The sequence below is a fragment of the Panulirus ornatus genome, chromosome 14, assembly GCF_036320965.1.
Source record: "Panulirus ornatus isolate Po-2019 chromosome 14, ASM3632096v1, whole genome shotgun sequence".
Classification (NCBI taxonomy): domain Eukaryota; kingdom Metazoa; phylum Arthropoda; class Malacostraca; order Decapoda; family Palinuridae; genus Panulirus; species Panulirus ornatus.
This window is the reverse complement of record NC_092237.1, coordinates 53337342-53361210: the sequence shown is the minus strand read 5'-3', so window position 1 is coordinate 53361210 and position 23869 is coordinate 53337342. Positions and strand designations below refer to the sequence as shown.

General features: G+C 37.9%; 1 protein-coding gene across 6 annotated transcripts in view; it reads left to right on the top strand.

Annotated features, from left to right (window-relative positions):
- Positions 1 to 19886, top strand: part of LOC139753443 (monomeric sarcosine oxidase-like) — a 69350-nt gene extending 49464 nt beyond the window's left edge. For 5 of the 6 annotated variants that reach the window (XM_071669958.1, XM_071669957.1, XM_071669954.1 and 2 more), the window contains exons 4-9: positions 273 to 456; positions 7206 to 7328; positions 8028 to 8213; positions 9848 to 9930; positions 14047 to 14193; positions 17490 to 19886. In XM_071669958.1, coding sequence (XP_071526059.1) covers positions 273 to 456; positions 7206 to 7328; positions 8028 to 8213; positions 9848 to 9930; positions 14047 to 14193; positions 17490 to 17740 — 974 coding nt within the window. In that variant the 3' untranslated portion in view covers positions 17741 to 19886. The remainder of the gene's footprint in view (positions 1 to 272; positions 457 to 7205; positions 7329 to 8027; positions 8214 to 9847; positions 9931 to 14046; positions 14194 to 17489) is intronic. The other variant, XM_071669959.1, reaches the window with a different exon arrangement.
- The last annotated feature ends 3983 nt before the right edge of the window (positions 19887 to 23869 follow it).

Genomic DNA, 23869 nt, shown 5'->3' with positions numbered 1-23869 from the left:
CATGTGATGTGTGCAAAATACTGCACAAACATCTTAATTGCTATCTTCATACTTTGGAGAGTCCAAGATCTAATAACAATGCTTGAAATTTTCCATAAGTATGAATTTGGCATATTGCTTTTATGTTCAGGAGGTGAAGCAGTTGCTACTTGCTTATGCCAAGAAAAATAGTTTTTAGAGACATTTTTTCTGCATTTTGAATGGAATTTGAAATTGTTACATAATGTCAGTAAATTTATGGATGTATTTTGATAATTTCTGTCTCCATCCAGGCATTAACTTCTATACGGAATCACCCTTTGTCCATGTATATTCAGACAAGAAAGATCTGCAAGAAAATTTAGAAATTTTTCAGCAGTATGAACCTAAGACTGAAGATATCACCAAGAAATGGAAAGATGTTTTTCCGTTTTTACATTTACCTGATGGTGCATATGTTTCATGGATAAAAAGAAAGTTAGTACTCTATGTATATTTCAAAATGTATTGAATATGAAACTATTTATTGCTTTCCTATGAATTGACATGTAATTTAGTGTTTATTGGTAATTAGCAAATATTCTTCTGTGATGTATTTGTTGTTTGTTATCATTGATACTTGTTGTTATTACTTCTTACTTATGGAATTTGTAATTATTGTTATTTTTGTTGCTTTTATATTTTTCATTTCTGTCATTATATCTTTTTCGTATCAGTTCATTGTGAATGAATCTTGCAACTTTCTATCCAGATATCTAAATCAATGTATGATGATCTTGTTCAGAAACAGAAGTTCCTTTACCAAATATACCCCTTTTCACCCTTATTTTTAAATGCTTTATCACAATTATATGGCTGATATAATAAGTATTTTATAAGCTTTATTTAGTGGAGCTTTATGTAGTACTGGCTAATATTTGATAGGCTTAGCAGGCTTATTATTATCATTATATATATTGTACTTGATTGCTGTTTCCTGCATTAGCGAGGTAGCGCCAGAAAACAGACAAAGAAAAAACCATCCACTCACATGCACATAGATACAAATATATGCACACACACACATATATATTTTTTCTTACGTATTTGCCATTTCCTGCATTAGTGAGGTAGTGTTAAGAAAAGAAGACTGAGCCTTAGAGGGAATATCCTCACTTGGTCCCCTTGGAAATTTAAAAACGGGAGGGGAGGATTTTCAGCCCCCTGCTCCCTCGCTTTTAGTCACCTTCTATGACACACAAGGAATACTTGGGAAGTATTCTTTCTCTCCTATCCCCAGGGGTAACATATTATATATTTTTTTAATATCATTATTATTATTATTATTATCATTATTATTATTATCATTATTATTTTTTTTTTTTTTTTTTTTGCCGCTGTCTCCCGCGTTTGCGAGGTAGCACAAGGAAACAGACGAAAGAAATGGCCCAAACCACCCCCATACGCATGTTTATACATACGTCCACACACACAAATATACATACCTACACAGCTTTCCATGGTTTACCCCAGACGCTTCACATGCCCTGATTCAATCCACTGACAGCACGTCAACCCCGGTATACCACATCGATCCAATTCACTCTATTCCTTGCCCTCCTTTCACCCTCCTGCATGTTCAGGCCCTGATCACACAAAATCTTTTTCACTCCATCTTTCCACCTCCAATTTGGTCTCCCACGTCTCCTCGTTCCCTCCACCTCCGACACATATATCCTCTTGGTCAATCTTTCCTCACTCATTCTCTCCATGTGCCCAAACCATTTCAAAACACCCTCTTCTGCTCTCTCAACCACGCTCTTTTTATTTCCTCACATCTCTCTTACCCTTATGTTACTTACTCGATCAAACCACCTCACACCACACATTGTCCTCAAACATCTCATTTCCAGCACATCCATCTTCCTGCGCACAACTCTATCCATAGCCCATGCCTCGCAACCATACAACATTGTTGGAACCACTATTCCTTCAAACATACCCATTTTTGCTTTCCGAGATAATGTTCTCTACTTCCACACATTCTTCAAGGCTCCCAGGATTTTCGCCCCCTCCCCCACCCTATGATCCACTTCCGCTTCCATGGTTCCATCCGCTGCCAGATCCACTCCCAGATATCTAAAACACTTTACTTCCTCCAGTTTTTCTCCATTCAAACTTACCTCCCAATTGACTTGACCCTCAACCCTACTGTACCTAATTACCTTGCTCTTATTCACATTTACTCTTAACTTTCTTCTTTCACACACTTTACCAAACTCAGTCACCAGCTTCTGCAATTTCTCACATGAATCAGCCACCAGCGCTGTATCATCAGCGAACAACAACAACTGACTCACTTCCCAAGCTCTCTCATCCCCAACAGACTTCATACTTGCCCCTCTTTCCAAACTCTTGCATTCACCTCCCTAACAACCCCATCCATAAACAAATTAAACAACCATGGAGACATCACACACCCCTGCCGCAAACCTACATTCACTGAGAACCAATCACTTTCCTCTCTTCCTACACGTACACATGCCTTACATCCTCGATAAAAACTTTTCACTGCTTCTAACAACTTGCCCCCCACACCATATATTCTTAATACCTTCCACAGAGCATCTCTGTCAACTCTATCATATGCCTTCTCCAGATCCATAAATGCTACATACAAATCCATTTGCTTTTCTAAGTATTTCTCACATACATTCTTCAAAGCAAACACCTGATCCACACATCCTCTACCACTTCTGAAACCACACTGCTCTTCCCCAATCTGATGCTCTGTACATGCCTTCACCCTCTCAATCAATACCCTCCCATATAATTTACCAAGAATACTCAACAAACTTATACCTTATTATTATTATCATTATAATATTATCATTATTATTATTGTTATTATTATTATTATTATTATTATTATTATTATTATTATTATTATTATTATCACTATTATTATCATTATATTATTATTATTATTATTATTATTATTATTATTATTATTATTATTATTATTATTATTATTATGGTGTTCAGTGTTGTAAATGGAAATGGTCAAGAGCTTGTAGATTTATGTGCTGAAAAAGGATTGGTGATTGGGAATACCTGGTTTAAAAAGCGAGATATACATAAGTATACGTATGTAAGTAGGGAGATGGCCAGAGAGCATTATTGGATTACGTGTTAATTGATAGGCGCGCGAAAGAGAGACTTTTGGATGTTAATGTGCTGAGAGGTGCAACTGGAGGGATGTCTGATCATTATCTTGTGGAGGCGAAGGTGAAGATTTGTAGGGGTTTTCAGAAAAGAAGAGAGAATGGTTGGGTGAAGAGAGTGGTGAGAGTAAGTGAGCTTGGGAAGGAGACCTGTGTGAGGAAGTACCAGGAGAGTACCGAATGGAAAAAGGTGAGAACAAAGGAGGTAGGGGGAGTGGAGGAGGAATGGGATGTATTTAGGGAAGCAGTGATGGCTTGCGCAAAAGATGCATGTGGCATGAGAAGCGTGGGAGGTGGGTTGATTAGAAAGGGTAGTGAGTGGTGGGATGAATAAGTAAGATTATTAGTGAAAGAGAAGAGAGAGGCATTTGGATGATTTTTGCAGGGAAACAATGCATATGAGTAGGAGATGTATAAAAGAAAGAGGCAGGAGGTCAAGAGAAAGGTGCAAGAGTTGGAAAAGAGGTCAAATGAGAGTTGGGGTGAGAGAGTATCATTAAATTTTAGGGAGAATAAAAAGATGTTTTGGAAGGAGGTAAATAAAGTGCGTAAGACAAGGGAGCAAATGGGAACTTCAGTGAAGGGGGCTAATGGGGAGGTGATAGTAAGTAGTGGTGATGTGAGGAGATGGAGTGAGTATTTTGAAGGTTTGTTGAATGTGTTTGATGATAGAGTGGCAGATATAAAGGTGTTTTGGTTGAGGTGGTGTGCAAAGTGAGAGGGTTAGGGAAAATGATTTGGTAAACAGAGAAGAGGTAGTAAAAGCTTTGCGGAAGATGAAAGCCGGCAAGGCAGCAGGTTTGGATGGTATTGCAGTGGAATTTATCAAAAAAGGGGGTGACTGTATTGTTGACTGGTTGGTAAGGTTATTTAATGTATGTATGATTCACGGTGAGGTGCCTGAGGATTGGCGGAATGCTTGCATAGTGCCATTGTACAAAGGCAAAGGGGATAAGATTTAGTGCTCAAATTACAAAGGTATAAGTTTGTTGAGTATTCCTGGTAAATTACATGGGAGGATATTGATTGAGAGGGTGAAGGCATGTACCGAGCATCAGATTGGGGAAGAGCAGTGTGGTTTCAGAAGTGGTAGAGGGTATGGATCAGGTGTTTGCTTTGAAGAATGTATGTGAGAAATACTTAGAAAAGCAAATGGATTTGTATGTAGCATCTATGGATCTGGAGAAGGCATATGATAGAGTTGATAGAGATGCTCTGTGGAAGGTATTAAGAATATATGGTGTGGGAGGCAAGTTGTTAGAAGCAGTGAAAAGTTTTTATCGAGGAAGTAAGGCATGTGTACGTGTAGGAAGAGAGTAAAGTGATTGGTTCTCAGTGAATGTAGGTTTGCGGCAGGGGTGTGTGATGTCTCCATGGTTGTTTAATTTGTTTATGGATGGGGTTGTTAGGGAGGTGAATGCAAGAGTTTTGGAAAGAGGGGCAAGTATGCAGTGTGTTGTGGATGAGAGAGCTTGGGAAGTGAGTCAGTTGTTGTTCGCTGATGATACAGCGCTGGTGGCTGATTCATGTGAGAAACTGCAGAAGCTGGTGACTGAGTTTGGTAAAGTGTGTGAAAGAAGAAAGTTAAGAGTAAATGTGAATAAGAGCAAGGTTATTAGGTACAGTAGGGTTGAGGGTCAAGTCAATTGGGAGGTGAGTTTGAATGGAGAAAAACTGGAGGAAGTAAAGTGTTTTAGATATCTGGGAGTGGATCTGGCAGCGGATGGAACCATGGAAGCGGGTGTGAATCATAGGGTGGGGGAGGGGGTGAAAATTCTGGGAGCCTTGAAGAATGTTTTATCTCGGAAAGCAAAAATGGGTATGTTTGAAGGAATAGTGGTTCCAACAATGTTGTATGGCTGCGAGGCATGGGCTATGGATAGAGTTGTGCACAGGAGGGTGGATGTGCTGGAAATGAGATGTTTGAGGACAATATGTGGTGTGAGGTGGTTTGATCGAGTAAGTAATGTAAGGGTGAGAGAGATGTGTGGAATTAAAAAGAGTGTGGTTGAGAGAGCAGAAGAAGGTGTTTTGAAATGGTTTGGTCACATGGAGAGGATGAGTGAGGAAAGATTGACCAAGAGGATATATTTGTCTGAGGTGGAGGGAACCAGAAGTGGAAGACCAAATTGGAGGTGGAAAGATGGAGTGAAAAAGATTTTGTGTGATCGGGGCCTAAACATGCAGGAGGGTGAAGGGCGTGCAAGGAATAGAGTGAATTGGAACGATGTGGTATACTGGGGTTGACGTGCTGTCAATGGATTGAGCCAGGGCATGTGAAGCGTCTGGGGTAAACCATGGAAAGTTCTGTGGGGCCTGGATGTGGAAAGGTAGCTGTGGTTTCGGTGTATTATTACATGACAGCTAGAGACTGAGTGTGAACGAATGTGGCGTTTGTTGTCTTTTCCTAGCACTACCTTGCACACATGAGGGGGGAGGGGGTTGTTATTCCATGTGTGGCGAGGTGGCGTTGGGAATAAATAAAGGCAGACAGTACGAATTATGTACATGTGTATATGTGTATATGTCTGTGTGTGTATATATATGTGTACATTGAGATGTATAGGTATGTATATTTGCGTGTGTGGACGTGTATGTATATACATGTGTATGTGGGTGGGTTGGGCCATTCTTTCGTCTGTTTCCTTGCGCTACCTCGCAAACGTGGGAGACAGCGACAAAGCAAAATAAATATAAAATAATTATTATTATTATTATTATTATCATTATTATTATTGTAATTATACATAATCGCTGTTTCCCGCGTTAGCAAGGTAGCACCAGGAAACAGACGAAGAATGACCCATACACTCATATAGACATATATATACATGAATGCCCAAATATGCACATCTACATACATATACATATCAACATATACATACATATACACATCAACATATACATACTTATACATGCACATATGTAGGTATTACATACATAAACATGCACATACGCAGACATTACAAACATACACATGTACATATTCATACTTGCTTGCCTTCATCCATTTTTGTCACTACCCCACCCCACAAGAAAACAGCATCTCTGTACCCTGCTTCAGTGAAGTAGCACCAGGAATACACACAAAAAGGCCACATTCGTTCACACTCAGTCTCTAGCTGTCATGTATAATGCACCGAAACCACAGCTCATTATCCACATCAAGGCCCCATAGACCTTTCCATGGTTTACTCAGATGCTTCACATGACCTGGTTCAGTCCATTGACAGCACATTGACCCTGGTATACCACATCATTCCAATTCACTCTACTCCTTGCACGCCTCTCACCCTCCTGTATACTAAGGCCCCGATTGCTCAAAATCTTTTTCACTCCATCCTTCCACCTCCAGTTTGGTCTCGCACTTCTCCTTGTTCCCTCCACCTCTGACACATATACCCTCTTTGTCTATCTTTCCTTACTCATTCTCTCCATATGTCCAAACCATTTCAACACACCCTCTTCTGCTCTCTCAACCACACTCTTTATTTCCATGCATCTCTCTTACTCTTTCATTATTTACTCTATCAAACCTCCTCACACCACATATTGTCCTTAAACATTTCCAACACATCCACCCTCCCCTGTATAACCTTCTCTATAGCCCATGCCTCATAACTATATAACATTGTTGGAACTACTGTTTCTTCAAACATACCCATTTTTACTCTCCTAGATAACGTTCTTTCCTTCCGCACATTCATCATACATGTTCACCATTTCCAACAGAGCAAGATAGTATCCAAAACAGATGACGACAGAGTCTGAGAGTGAAAAATTGTGGTAATTGTTATCTCTTTGACTGAGCTGTATACTGACTTTTCTTTTTTTCATATTTATAAGCAATCGGTATCAGTATATAAGTATTGAAATTGTCCATATTTTTCCATACAGTGAATATTTTGTTTCACTATGAGAACAGAGGTATTTGATTTTTAATACTTGACATTAACTTTTACTCTGTATGCAGACTTAGAATGTATTCATAGGTAAGTATTATTTCTCACGATATGGTACCAGTGCTGGACACCTCAATCCACGACAGCTAGTGAAGGCTCATCAAACTGCTGCTCAGATGCTTGGTGCCAAGATACTGTACAAAATTGTGTCCTCTGTTCTCCCATCAAACTGTGCTACCCATAAGTAAGTTATTTATGAAAGACATACTTGTACAGTTAAATGAAAGTAGCTGTAATATTCATTAAGATTTCTTAGGTAAAAGGTACATAAGTAAAGTCATTTATTTGAACTTATGACTTTCATCACTGATTTCAAAGACTTTTAGAATTACCATATTGAATAAATGTACCTCACATCAAAACCCATGAATTTGGTCATTATTAGATACCCACATTGTAAAACTAATGTGGGCATGTTTCGTTAAGTGCATGTTCCTCTAAGATCTTAAGATTCTACATGTGTATTTATCTGTTATTAATTTTGATTCTATCAATGAATTGAGAGGACTGATTAAGTGGGTAAGAGAGGTTGATTGAGGAAATGGACAGAATTCATATTTTTGTGTAAACACCTGAAATTGCATGTTTAATCATCATCTTATGCAAGTCTTTCACTTCCTCCTCTCTTTGTAGCATATCATTGCCATCTGCATGCCACCTCATCACAAACACACTACATCTGCCATCTTATCATGGCATACTGTACATTCCTTCAGAATACTCATTCCATCTATTTCACCTCCTCTGCTTGTTACTTCAGGTATTTCTTGTACATTATTGAGACTTTGGATTCAAGTGACAGAGTATCTTGGTAAGAGACCAGATTTTAATTTCTCAGCATTGTTTTATCAGTTGTTCAGGTACAAATACATGTTCCCTACAGGTGGCATGTAGTAACAGAATGTGATAGTGTACTTCGTGGTCACCGTGTATTAGTAACCGCTGGTAGCTTTGCACCTTTCAAGTCACTGTTTCACCATGTTGCCCCACATATGGTTCCTGAACTTAATTTAAGAACCCAGACTATTTCCTTTTTACAAGTCAGTGAAGAGGAAGCTCATAGACTGAGGTAAGAAGCTGATTCAGACAAAAGTATTTCATTTTCTTTAAATGTTTATCAACTGCTTCCCTTTCCCTTATTTTTTGAAAGTATGTTCCAAGAATTTTGAATTTTTTTATTCAGTTTTGAAATGAGTACATATAGATAAAGCAACCCACATGATATTTACTGTGAAATATCATTTTAGAAAATATTACATAATGAAATGCAGTTTATGTGAATCCTAGTTTTCTTAGTTAATACAAAAATAGATGAAAAAATAAAAAAATGTACTTTTATTAACAGTAGATTGTAAAGAGGTATGTATGATAATTGAGAAAAATGACAACCTGTCAAAGAAATGTTCTATCATTTTGTTGCTTATGATAGGGTACCTTTTGTTACTTTTATTATCCTGTCACACTTCCATCAACCTTTGCTCTACTTTTTTTCTTCACCTTTCATGTCATGTAGTTCAGTGCTTAATTAAAGGAAACTATAGAAATGATGCGACTTATTCTGATGTTCATCAGTTGTGTTATTACCAGCAAAAGCAAAAGGCTGGACTGTCACAGAAAGAGGTCAGGATGACTTTACTTTGGTCTACTCTATAGAATCAGCTGGACTATCTGAGTTGGAGGTTGTATTATCTTCAAGTATTATCTTCTTTGTGTACCATCATAGTCAATCTCTGTCTTATTCATCATTACTCAGCATTTTAGGGGTGAAAGAATAGTTAAAAGGTAAGTAGAATGAAGCCAGATGTTTGCACGTCTGAGTCCCACAGATTGCTGTCATCCACATATGTAAATGAATGTTGGAGCATCTGAGTTGGAACTTGTCTCCTCATCAGATGAGGTATTACCAGTATCTTCATTGACAACAAAGCCATCACTCAGCGTAAAGGGGGTTATAAAACAGTGGAAAATCATGCAGAAATTAGCCAGATGCTTGCATCTTCTATGAACGTCTTGTCAAAAGATTGAACCATCATGAACCTGATATTTACTGACTCATTTCTTGGCTTTGCCTGATTACCTCTTCACTTTAAATCTTGATGATCCATGAACATGGTCCAGCATATTTATCATACACTTTCCTTCACATAGGAAGCTGTAACTTTTCTATTTCATTTTTATCTTTTACTGCCAGAAGTCCCATCCCCAGCTTCTTTAGAGTATCTCATTTATGCCTCTTACATTTGTATGAAATGAAAGGCCTGACCTTAATATCATTTCAGCAGTTTAAACATAAGATATTGTATTCTCTCTCAGTACTTGGAATGCATGTATTATTTCCACTCATGTGGTGGATTTCAGGGATAACATACTCTGTATGTTTTTTCATTAGTAAGAATGCCATTATGTGATGTGATAGCTGAGTAGTAAAAGTTCTCAACTACAGAGCCTGAGCCTAGGGATTTGAGTTCTTTTTGTGCATACTTCAGGTTTGCCTCCAGTTTTGTCTAGCTGCAGATGAGTGTATACTATATGTGGCAAGGTAATCAAATGGTTTAATAGAATGCTAGCCATGTTACTCCTTGTACTGAAGGTTGAGAAACTGTGCCTCAGCCATACCAACTCATTCTTTTACAACTGTTATGTACACTTTAAAAGCAGCCATGTACCAGTCTGAGAAAATTGTTTAGAATTTAATCTTTTCAGGTCAATGCCATGTATTGTTGCAAAAGTTCCCTTTGGAAATCTGGATGGAGCTTATATTCTTCCACCAATCAAGTACCCAGATGGTAAGGCAGTAGCTGAGTATGTGTACATTTTTCATGCTTTTTTTATCCGTGCATGTATCATTAATTTGCATGTTTTAATTTATTGGGACTACACATTGGGATAGATGGTAGATAGAAATTCAGTTATTTGTCAGCTAATGATGAATGGTTTTGCATATTTTAGAAGATGTGATGCAACCTGCTATAATTCATGGGTGAAGCTTTAGTCTTAGATTTGAAGCTAATGAGATAAGTTTAGAAAGTCACAGTTTCTATCTTTAGATAAATTCCTCACTCTCCCTTTACCCTTGTAATTCTTCTTGAAAGTCATCAAAGCCAAGTGGTTGGCATCAGTGATATATGCCTTACAGATGACGTGGCACTCTTCGTCACCTTCAAAGTAAATAAAACAAGTACCTGGCATATCAAACATTGGATTTATATAGGATGGATCATTTATGGCTAATAAACTGTATTCTTATGTCTTTAATGGAAAACTTTAGATGTGAATAAATTTTTCATGATTTCTATAATTCTTGGAAATTACATGCAGGAACATCATCCTGTACCTTGGAAATCTTAAAGCAGCAGTTTTAGAATAAGATGATTTCTCATTCATCACTGTTTTATGACTGATCCCCAGACCAGTTTGTGACAAATTTTTTGAGTGAGGATTGTTAAAGAGCAAAGGTTACAAGAAACAAAAGAGATGAACTTAGAATCAGGGTTGATAAGGCCATGTTACTGATGGTGATACAGTGATGACAGTAATGAACAATATGGTGGTTCAATGCAGGAATGTATCAGATGTGAAGGACATCACTGAAAGAATTTGTTTTGTAAGGCACAGATGTATGGTAGTGTTTGAAAATTTTTCCATTTTTTTATTTCACTTTGATGTAATAAAAGACTGTATTACTCTGTTAAGTCTTAGTGCATTATGAAAAATATGTCTGATATAAGTGTCCCATCATGTAGATGTCACTCTGATCTCTTGACACATGATATGAAGATAACTTAAGTCCAAGTAGACTTGAAAGATTTGAGAGAGATAAATACATAACTTGATAGAGAAATGAATAACTGTAGAATGATAGTTTTGAAGAAGATCTAAATGCAAGTACAGCACCTTTGTATGGAAAAATAAACAGCAGAGGCCCCACAACTAACTGAAAAAATTTAGAGGAAATGAAAATCATGGTGGCAAGAAAAATGAAAATAGGATAAACAAAGCAATGGAAAAACAGCGTTTAGTATAGGAAGGAAGAAAGAGAAATATATAAAAATGATAGGTTAATAATGGAATTACATAAGAGACTACAAAAAGCAGACAGAGAAACATTGATTAGATACTTGAAGAAGAATCCAAAGTTATTTTTCTCATATATGAACATCTGAAAGAAAAAAAATGAAATTGGACCATTAAAGGTAGGCAAAAAGTTTGACAGTGACCACAAAAGAATATGTATAATGCTAATGGATCAGTAGAACTCAGTATTCATAGCAGTTAATCAAAGAAAATAAAGATAGATATATATTTGATCAGCTTGATGAGAATGCCGTCATCAGTGCTGAAGAGACTGATAATGATGTAATATCAGCAACAGGCAAACTAAATGAAAATTCACCACAGGGATCAAATGTAAAGTCAGCAAATTTTTTAAAGGAGAAAGAGATCAGTAGTAAATCTGGCGATGGTAATGATGAAACAAAGCTTGCATAACATTATCATATTGTGAAAATACATGAAATAGTATGTCTCTGAAACACAAACCCATAAGTTTAACTTTGCATGTTGTAAAAGTCTTTAAAGAGTGATCCAGAAACAAGAACCTTAATCTATAGCAGCTTCATAAATGAAAGTCAACACAAGCTTATACAAAGCAGATGGAATGCATTTGTTAACATGCCACTAAAAGATATATGGAACGAATGCAATGAAAGAGAAAAAATACTGTCTTTTGATTTTGCTAGGGAATTTCAATTTGTAAATTACAAGATCTTATTGGAAAAACAGCAAAATAGAACATAAAAGGTAATTTAGAAAACAGATTAATATACTTTTGTTGTACAGAAAATTCAGTTTAAGTAGTGGCACATAAAACTGTATTATAAAGAAAATGTTTTATTATAAGTCCCTCAAGCAATAGTACTAGCCTCAATACTCTATATGATAATGATATTCAATATAGAAAAAGATATAAAAGGAAGTGTAATAAAATATTTTACAGATGACACCAGAGTGAGTAAAATGAGGCATGGGATAGGATGGAGAGAAAATGTAAAGAATCTCAAAATATAACACAAATTAGCAGAGTAGAATCTTATGGAATCTAATGAAGAAAAATTCAAATAACTAAGTCATTGTGTAAGGTATCAAGTGTAATGGCTACACCTCATAAAGACCAGTGGGGAAGAGGAATTCATGAAGAAGGTAAGGTCAAAGACTAAGGATAATTGTATATGAAAAGCTAGAACATGGAGAACACACTTATAAAGTAACAATATTTTGTCAAGTAATGAGTGGTGATAAGAACATTCACCATAAGAGACATGATGATGAAGCTGTCCAATGCATATATAAAAACAGACTTGAATACTGTTGTATTACATGGTCATCGTGAAGATGAGTAGAAATTACCAAGATAGAGAGTTCAGGACTTGTTAGATACATCATAGGAATGGAGCATTCATATTATTATGGGAAGTAGAAGAACTGCAACTCAGTAACCTAGAAAGAATAAGAATATGTATAATAATCATGGCAGCAAGCTAAGGATATTAGAATGTATAAACTCACTTTCAAAGCATCACAACAAGGAAAAAACACAACAATTAAGTCTGCAATATCATGAAATGTACCAAGAACGTATCAAATGGAAATTTATGAGAGCTCAGTGAGAAAGATAGAAAGATTAGTCAGTGTACTGCCATTTGGAATAATGAGAAACAAAAGAAGTCTTGATACATAGCCAAGTACAGTTCCAGATGACCTCAGGACAGTTATGTAATATGCAGTGAACAGTGTTATTAATGAAGCAGCAAGTGTGGCTAGTGCCACATGCTAGCCCTGTATCATGGCAAAATTTGGATGTAGGTATTCATAGATTAGGTAAGTACTTCTCGTTCTTCCCTCCACTTCTGATATGTAGATCTTCATAGTCTTTCTTCACTCAACCTCTTCATATCCAAACCACTTTAGCCACCCAGGTCATCTCTTTTTACACGACCAGCCTGTCTCACACCACATATTATCTTTAGGCATTTTATTCATAATGTATCGACCCTTTTCCTATCTTCTGCATTTAATGCACAAGACTCACATCCATACACACTTTTAGGAGTACTATACACTCAAACCTTCCCATCTTTGTCCCAAGGGATATTGACTTCTACACCTTTATGCACCCACACCTTTGGCCCTTTTCCCCACTGTGTAATTCATCCCAGCTCCCATTGCTTTATCCATACCTAACTATCTAAAGCACTCTACTTTCACTTGGTCCTCCTATTTGAACATACTCTCAAACCACCCTATCTCATCTCCCTGTTGCTTATCCCCTGTTGCTCATTATCATCTTGCTTCTGTTCACATTTACTTTCAACCATCATCTTTCCCTCAGTCTCCCAAACTGTGTCACCAACTTCTGGAATTGTTTTCTTGAGAATCCTGCCAGAAACAAGTCATCTGCAAACAGTGAATTATTCACCTCTCTTGTCCTCCCATCCACAACATACCATGGCTCATACCATGATCTAAGATGTTTGCATTCACCTCCCTCATCACCCCAGACTGAACAACCACAGTGATGTAATATATCACCTAAGGATAGAGATTTTTGAGTTGATTGCATCACCGAAGTTGAAAACATATAGAGGAAATACATACATTATGGAAACTAGGATTATAAAGGATGAGAGCAGTTAATTAGAGAGTCTTTACAGGATTATTTATGTGAGAGTGGATCATCTGTTAAAAAATGTGAGATGTGCCAGTATTGTGGTGGTTGAAGGAAATTGCTTGGTCACCCATCAGAAGGTTAAGCAATGATTCTTTGGCAGATAATATTTGGAAAAGTGTCATACACCTATCCTGATTTTATTTTTATTTATGATATAAAGTATTTTCACCTTTAGGCCATTGGTACCTGAAACTGGGTCATGGACGTGCATATGAAGAGAGAAAGACCACATTACAAGAAGTGAGAGAATGGTATGTTCAGCAGACTGGGAATGTTGAATGTGTTAAAGAACTGGCACGATACCTGTGTTATATATTACCGGGTAAGTACTTATGCCTATAGAATTATTTTTTCTCTTAGATAAGACATACACATGATTTTTGTACCAAACGGTAACCCTTCATATGGAAAGTATTTACAAGTACATAATTTTGCTTGCAAGTGAAACATATATTTGATCCCAAATCACTGCTATTTTACAGGTGACAGTTGCAAGGTACAGACTGATCAAACTCTGCTCTTTTTGTGTGCAGTAATTATAACTGACAGTATTTCTTCATTTTTAACTGCTTATACCTATATATTGATCAAGTATAGCAATTATTTTTCTGCTTATAACTGTTAGTTAGTTTTTGTCAGAGACTGAGGAGTTTATAAGCCATTTTTACTGGTAGTCATACACTGCTCGGTTCACTTCTAATGCTCTCTCATTTAGAATACAGGTTGAGTATCCCTAATCTGGAATGCCTGAGACCAGAAGTGTTTAGGATTTTTTTTGGATTTTGGAATATTTGCATATACATAACAGAATTCCTGGGGATGGGGCCCAAATCTAAACACAAAATCCATTTATGTTTCAAATAAACCTTATACACACAGCCTGAAGGTAATTCACACATTTTTTTTCAATAATTTTGCATATGAAACAAAGTTTGTGCAACACTGAACCATCAGAAAGCTAAGGTGTCACAACCTCAGCCTTCCCATGTGGACAATCTGCGGTTGTTTGGCATAACCTTCATTCCTGACTCTGAATTAATATGCTACCGATAAGCAATGATTTTCTTACACTTATTCACACACAAGTACTTAACAGTAAGGAACTATCAAATATCATTAATACAATGAAGGAATAATGTGTTTAGGTGTGGAATTTTCCACCTGCAACGTCATGTCACTACTCAAAAAGTTTTGGATTTTGGAGCATTTTGGATTTTTGAATAAGGAATACTCAACCTGTACTTTTTATTTTGAGAGTATTTTTGAGCAATATTTTACACTAGAATTTTTGATAGTCATAGTTTTGGCATGCTCAAGATCATGTTCTTAAACCATCAGTTTACTCTGCAAATTTACAGAAAAGTTTTGAATTTTTCAGTGTTTTGTCAACATTATTCAGTCAAAGGTTTCTCTGTTCCTGGAAATTCTTTGACCTATATTTAGAATTGAAGAAACTGAAGTAGATGTTAACTCTTGAATTAAAGCTAGAATTAAAAGACATAGAATGGTAATGGAGCCTGAGCAATTGGCCATTAGCAACATTGCCATCCTCTTCTACACTTTGATGTCAGTCTCTCATGCAAAAAAGAACAGTAAAAACAACAGGATGTTGCAAGTGGCAAGACATGCACTTCTCAGAGATGGCAGACTTTCAAACCTGAGGGATTTTTTATATAAAGAAACTGAGAAAGAATATTGTACTTATTTCTAGGTACAGAGAACTTTTTTCTTTCTTTTCTTTCATACTATTCGCCATTTCCCGCATTAGCGAGGTAGCGTTAAGAACAGAGGACTGGGCCTTTTAGGGAATATCCTCACCAGGCCCCCTTCTCTGTTCCTTCTTTTGGAAAATAAAAAAGAAAAAAAAAAAAAAAAAGAGTTAAATTCTTAAGTGTACATTTCCTGTATTTACATGTACCTGAGCACATTGCAGGCAAAGGGACTGATGCACAGTCAGTACTAGATCTTATCTATATGTATAATAACATGAAAATTGAAGACATTCAACTTGATATACCACTTGGAAAAGGTGCTAGAATTTAATCATGTTAGTGAGGAGATAAAGAGATCAGAAAGGATATCAGACTGAGAGAGAAGTTAGTCATAGAAGCTATTATATGACAATGTAGTGTTTGAATATAATCATGTTAGGAGATAAAGAAATCAGAGAGGATATCAGACAAAAGTTAATCATAGAAACTGTTATATGGCCATATAGTGCTTGAATTTTATTATGTTAGAGGAGATAGAGAGAAGTTACAGTCATAGAAACTAAACAAATCCTTTGGGGACATAAGTTGTATGATGTTCAGAATATACGATAAAACAATTATGGAAGGTTCTGCGATATCTATAATGAAGTTGGTTAGAACATTGGGATTTTTATTTATTATCTTTAGTTACCCCTGGACATCTTTATGAAAGGGTCCTGGCACTCAGGGCACTTTTTAAAGGGACCTATATGATGCTAGCAGAAGGTCAAGTACAGGGACAAAGAAAATACAGTAACATGCCCAAGCCTATAATATCATTGCGTGGAAGTGGGGTGGCATGAAGCTGTTAGCCATACATATTATTCACTTGTTTTGTGCAGTTCAATGCTTTTCAGCAGTCTATTACTTGATGTGGCATGCAGTATCTTTTTGTTCTTTGTCTTTAAAGATGTTGGACCATTATCTATATCAATTCCATATGGTCAGCCTACCAATATTTTTGGTGAGCCTTGTGTGTTTTGATTTTGTTTACATTTTAGTTTTAATAGCAATTTTTATTTGTTTTCTAATTATGTAATGGAAGTTCTGTGGGTGGATTTGGGTTTTGTTGGTTATACATGAGGCAAAAGGAGGTCATACAGCTTCTTAATCAGCCTCCCATGCTGTACAGTTTAAAATGTTTTCTGGCAGTCCAGTTACAAATAATCCACCCAGTCTTCTCTTTTGTCCCAGAGCTTATTCATTGATAAAAAGGGTGATATTTCCTTAGTAGAAGGTCATCAATTGGCTTTTGAATATGTTTTGCAGAGTTGTGTAGACCACACTCATTAGCGAGATATGACTGTAATTCTGTGCCCATTCTTGGTATATATGTGCATGTGCATATGGGTATTTGTTCTCCATGTGGCAAATTCCTAAAATGAAAAAAAAATGCCTATATAGTCATGTTGGAGTGTTATGTCTTGAACAATGACATTCCATGGATCCTCTTCTTTCTACCCTATGAGCATTCATTTTATCGTCCCTCCCTTTCTTCCACTCCTGCCTTTTCAGTAGAACCATTTTTGATTCTAGGCAATAACAGGCCTGAGGCACAGATGCCAGTGGCAACCTAACCTCTGTACTTGAACATAATAAGACTGAATGGGTTATTGTGTGGTTGTGTGGAAAAAGTAATAAGCCTGAATGGGTTATTGTGTGGTTGTGTGAAAATGCATCTGTTGGTATATTTTTATGATGGTTGAAGGATGTCATTGATCAAGGAGATACCTCATTAAGGAAGGGTTAAATTTTTCAAACACCAAATGACTGTATATTCTTTCACATGTTCATATTGTTTTGCCTATAGTACAAAAATGACTTCTCATCCTTGGAGACCTACTTATCTATCTTTGATATATTTCAGGTTTGAAGGTAGAGAAAATATGCGGTGATGGATGCCTGACAGCTCACACTCCGAACTCAGAGCCATACATAGATATAGTTGTTGATGGCTTTGGTGTTGCTTTAGGTGGCAATGGTTATGGAGCTAAGGCCTGTGATGAAATTGGCCATTTGGCAGCACATCTTGCACTAACAGGAGAGTGGAAGTCAGAAATTCCTAAAGAGCAGTTAAAGATTATTTGGAAACGAGCTTCATTGTTGTCAGCTGAATAGATCTGCACCTAAAGAACTATTTATCTGAAAAAGAAGATCTTTTTAACCCAATGACTGCAGCTATTCTTACTAAGTGTGCCCTCACTGAGGCCCTTTTCAGATTCTTCCCTATCTCTGGGGATAGGGGAGAAAGGATACTTCCTATGTATTCCCTGTTTGTTGTAAAAAGCACCTAAAAGAGGTGGGACTGGGGAATTCGAAATCCTCCCTTGCTGTTTTACTTTTCCTAAAGAAGTAACAGAGAGGAGCTAAGGGAGGATGTTTTACTCTAAGGCTCAGTCATCTGTTCTTGATGCTACCCTAATGATATGGGAAATGGCAAGTATGTATAAATATATATATATATCCTTGGGGATAGGGGAGAGAGAATACTTCCCACGCATTCCTTGCACGTCACCCTCCTTATGTTGAGGCCCTGATCACTCAATTTTTTTACTCCATCCCTCCACCTCTAACTTGGTCTCCCGTTTCTTGTTCCCTCCTTCTCTGACACATATATCCTCTGTGTTAATCTTTCCTCATTCACTCTCTCCATATGTCCAAACCATTTCAACACACCCTCTTTGGCTTTCTCAACCAAACTTTTTCTTCCCACACATCTCTCTTACCCTTTCATTACCTACTTGATCAAATCCCCTTGCCCTATGCTACAATGTTGGTTCACTTTCACTCTGTAGGTATTACTTTGGTTTTTGCTCCCAAGAGTTGGCTTCTTGTGTGCCCACACCACTAGCTATACCAAGCAATACTTGACAAGCTGCTGCATCACGATTATTGTGTGGCCATCGGCAAGTCGAGGGTGGAATCTCTTGATATCTGCTTCCTCCCCTGCATGTTGATGCTTTGGAACTCTCCACCCTTCCTTTCCCAATAACTATGAACTGGCACATTTCAAAAGACAGTTTTTCACTTCCTCCAAAATCTGTAAATACTTTCCCTTGTCTTTTCTTTTTCCATTTCATAACTCTGTATTTCAGCTCAGGTCTGGCCTTGATGTGGACTGTAGTCTTTGATTGGAGCCTTCAACATGAAAAAAAAAAAATTGTCAGTTGTCCAGATGCAGCCACCGAGATTGTAGGTTAGGAGGCACTGAATACTTTACGATACCTTAGGATTCTTGCTGATCATGAATGGCAAGGGAAATCCAAGTGTTTGCGAGAGTAAAACTCTTTAAAATGTTAATGTTGCTAGTCTATTTTGTCAATATATGGGGTTATTCCACAAGAGGTTTACCAGCCAAACATGATGTATCGGACTGTATCTCATCCTGGAGTTCACAGATGCCCCTTCCACAGATTTGTGGAGTTCTCATGAGTGTAAAGGAAAGAAAGTATTATCTTCCGGGGTACATGGTACTTAATTTGCAGTGAAGTCAAATTTGAAGCTATTTGTTGCTTCTGTGGTATATAGGAAAATGTGTAGGTTGTTGGTGCTTCCACTTCAAGGTAAATTATATTTATTTTTCCTTTGCAGCTTGTTATTAGAATGAGACATTGGTAATTTTGTTTGAATTGAAACAAATCTGAAAAAAGTTTCCAAAGGGTAAATCTGTGCAGTGATGGAAAAGTAATCATTACTAATCGAGTATAAGTTGTAATGAGAAATAAATTATATTCTATATATTTCATAAAAGAAATATTCATTCTTTAAATGTTTCTCATATTAGAAGCATCTGTAAGCATTCTGGTGAGCGATATAAAAAAAATGAAGTCGTGGGAAAAGAACTAAAAGACAATGAACTCAGCAAAACTAGATGCATAAGTGCTTTATTGATTTCTTGATGACTAAATAATATACAAAAGCCAAATAATCTTTAAATCATTTTTATCAAATAACATAGCAGCATGATTCACAGTAGACCACTTTGAAAGAAAGGCATGCCTGAATACATTGGTTATTGAGAGACAATGCTATTGTGAGATACTCTGGAGGGAGCTTATGTATTGGAATGAGATTCTTTTTCAGATTTACACCTTAAGTCAACGTACAAATCTTCTTGAATCATTTTTAACGTTTTATGTGAAGTGACAAAAAAAGATTTGTGAAATAGTTGTACTTTTGTGGCTTGGACCACGTTTGTGCTTCGTGTAATGATAATGCTGATTAACTCTCCAGAAGCCAGTAAATGTTCTACTTCAAAATATAATCTTGTTTTATTTTACTTTAGGAGGCCACAATATACCTTTTAGTTTTTATGTATAACTGCTAATTTTGTACTTTTAAGGTAATAGGAAATTTGTTCTTTAGGGTCTCAGTTCATGGATTTATTCTGATAAGAGGTTAAGTTCTTATATACATTATCATTATTTCATTTTCTTATTTTATCATACTTTGTAGCTGTCTCCCGCATTAGTGAGGTAGCGCATGGAAACGGACAAAAGAATGGCCCAACCCACCCACATACACATGTATATATATACACACCCACACATGCACATACACATCTATACATTTCAACATATACATACATAGATATACATATATACACGTGCATATTCATACTTGCTGCCTTCATCCATTTCCGTCGCCACCAAGCCACACATGAAATGGCACCCCCCTCCCCCCGTGTGTGCGCGAGGTAGCGGTAGGAAAAGACAACAAAGGCCACATTTGTTCACACTGTCTCTAGCTGTCATGTCTAATGCACTGAAACCACAACTCCCTTTCCACATCCATGCCCACATTCCATGGCTTACCCCAGACGCTTCACATGCCTTGGTTCAATCCATTGACACCACGTCAACCCCGGTATACCACATCGTTCCAATTCACTCTATTCCTTGCACGCCTTTCCCCCTCCTGTATGTTCAGGCCCTGATTGCTCAAAACCTTTTTCACTCCATCCTTCCACCTCCAGTTTGGTCTCCCACTTCTCCTCGTTCCCCTCACCTCTGATACATATATCCTCTGTCAATCTTTCATCAACCATTCTCTCCGTGTGACCAAACCATTTCAATACACCCTCTTCTACTCTCTCAACCACACTTTTTATTACCACACATCTCTCTTACCCTTTCATTACTTACTCGATCAAACCTCCTTACACCACAAATTGTCCTCAAAACATCTCATTTCCAGCACATCCACCCTCCTCCACTCAACCCTATCTATTGCCCATGCCTCGCATCCGTATAACATTGTTGGAACCACTATTCCTTCAAACATACGCATTTTTGCTCTCCGAGATAACATTCTTGGCATCCACAATTCTTCAATGCTCCCAGAACCTGATTAATATCATTATTATTATAATACTTGATTGCCATTTCCCGAGTTAGCAAGGTAGCACTAGGAAACAGGTGAAGAAAGACTCGTCCACTCATACGTGCACATACCCGTATATATTTGGGAGACCAAATTGGAGGTGGAAGAATGGAGTGAAAAAGATTTTGAGTGATTGTTGGCTTAACATATAGGATAGTGAGGCATGCAAGTAGTAAAGTGAATTGGAATGATGTGGTATACCGGGGTTGACATGCAGTCAGTGGACAGAACCAGGGCATGTGAAACGTCTGGGGTAAACCATGGAAAGGTCTGTAGGGCCTGGATGTGGATAGGGATCTGTGATTTCAGTGCATTACACATGACAGCTAGAGACCGAGTGTGAACGAATGTGGCTTTTTTTTGTCTGTTTTCCTGGGACTACCTTGCTGAAGCAGGGGGTAGTGATGCAGTTTCCTTTGGGGTAGGGCAGCGCCAGGAATGGATGAAGGCAAGCATGAATATGTACAAGTGTATGTGTATATATCTGTGTATATTTATGTTTATATGTATATGTATGTATATGTGCATGTATTGGCATTTATGTGTGTATAGGAGTGGATGGGCCATTCTTCGTCTGTGGATGGAGGAGAAAGAATACCAAAAGGGGTGGGAGAGGGGTGCTGGAAATCCTCTCCTCCTGTTTTACTTTCCAAATGCAGGAACAGAGAAGAAATCCAGGATTTTCCCTCAAAGACTCATTCATCCGTTCTTAACTCTTGCAAAGGAAAATAGTACGGTGCATTACACATGACAGCTAGAGACAAAGTGTAAACGAATGTGGCCTTGTCTGTCTTTTCCTGGTGCTACCTTGCTGAAGCAGGGGGTAGCAATGCTGTTTACTGTGGGGCGGGGCAGTGCCAAGAATGGATGAATGGATGTACGTGTATACATGTATATGTCTGTGTATGTATATGGATGGGCCATTCTTTGTTTCCTGGCACTACCTCTCTGACGTGGGAAACGGCTATCATAAAATATGATAATATATGAAAGGGTAAGAGAGATGTGTGGTAATAAAAAGAGTGTGATTGAGAGAGCAGAAGAGAGCGTTTTGAAATCGTTTGGTCACATGGAGAAAATGAGTGAGGAAAGATTGATATGCATGTCAGAGATGGAGGGAGTGAGGAGAAGTGGGAGACCAAATTGGAGGTGGAAAGATGGAGTGAAAAAGATTTTGAGTGATCGGGGCCTGAACATGCAGGAGGGTGAAAGGCGTGCAAGGAATAGAGTGAATTGGAATGATGTGGTATACCGGGGTCAACGAGCTGTCAATGGATTGAACCAGGGCATGTGAAGCGTCTGGGGTAAACCATGGAAAGTTCTGTGGGGCCTGGATGTGGAAAGGGAGCTGTGGTTTCGGTGCACTACACATGACAACCAGAGACAGTGAGAACGAATGTGGCCTTTTTTGTCTTTTCCTAGCGCTACTTCGCGCACATGCGGGGGGAAGGGTTTGTCATTTCATGTGTGGCGGGGTGGCGACGAGAATGATTAAGGGCAGACAGTATGAATTATGTACACGTGTATATATGTATATGTCTGTGTGTGTATATATATGTATATGCTGAGATGTATAGGTATGTATATGTGCATGTGTGGATGTGTATGTAACGCGGGAGACAGCGACAAAGTATTCTGAGTACAGAATGGAAAAAGGTGAGAACAATGGAAGCGGGGGGAGTGGGGGAGGAGTGGGATGTATTTAGGGAATCAGTGATGGATTGCACAAAAGATGCTTGTGGCATGAGAAGAGTGGGAGGTGGGTTGATTAGAAAGGGTAGTGAGTGGTGGGATGAAGAAGTAAGAGTATTAGTGAAAGAGAAGAGAGAGGCATTTGGACGATTTTTGCAGGGAAAAAATGCAATTGAGTGGGAGATGTATAAAAGAAAGAGACAGGAGGTCAAGAGAAAGGTGCAAGAGGTGAAAAAAAGGGCAAATGAAAGTTGGGGTGAGAGAGTATCATTAAATTTTAGGGAGAATAAAAAGGTGTTCTGGAAGGAGGTAAATAAAGTGCGTAAGACAAGGGAGCAAATGGGAACTTCAGTGAAGGGCGCAAATGGGGAGGTGATAACAAGTAGTGGTGATGTGAGAAGGAGATGGAGTGAGTATTTTGAAGGTTTGTTGAATGTGTTTGATGATAGAGTGGCAGATATAGGGTGTTTTGGTCGAGGTGGTGTGCAAAGTGAGAGGGTTAGGGAAAATGATTTGGTAAACAGAGAAGAGGTAGTGAAAGCTTTGCGGAAGATGAAAGCCGGCAAGGCAGCAGGTTTGGATGGTATTGCAGTGGAATTTATTAAAAAAGGGGGTGACTGTATTGTTGACTGGTTGGTAAGGTTATTTAATGTATGTATGACTCATGGTGAGGTGCCTGAGGATTGGCGGAATGCGTGCATAGTGCCATTGTACAAAGGCAAAGGGGATAAGAGTGAATGCTCAAATTACAGAGGTATAAGTTTGTTGAGTATTCCTGGTAAATTATATGGGAGGGTATTGATTGAGAGGGTGTAGGCATGTACAGAGCATCAGATTGGGGAAGAGCAGTGTGGTTTCAGAAGTGGTAGAGGATGTGTGGATCAGGTGTTTGCTTTGAAGAATGTATGTGAGAAATACTTAGAAAAGCAAATGGATTTGTATGTAGCATTTATGGATCTGGAGAAGGCATATGATAGAGTTGATAGAGATGCTCTGTGGAAGGTATTAAGAATATATGGTGTGGGAGGAAAGTTGTTAGAAGCAGTGAAAAGTTTTTATCGAGGATGTAAGGCATGTGTACGTGTAGGAAGAGAGGAAAGTGATTGGTTCTCAGTGAATGTAGGTTTGCGGCAGGGGTGTGTGATGTCTCCATGGTTGTTTAATTTGTTTATG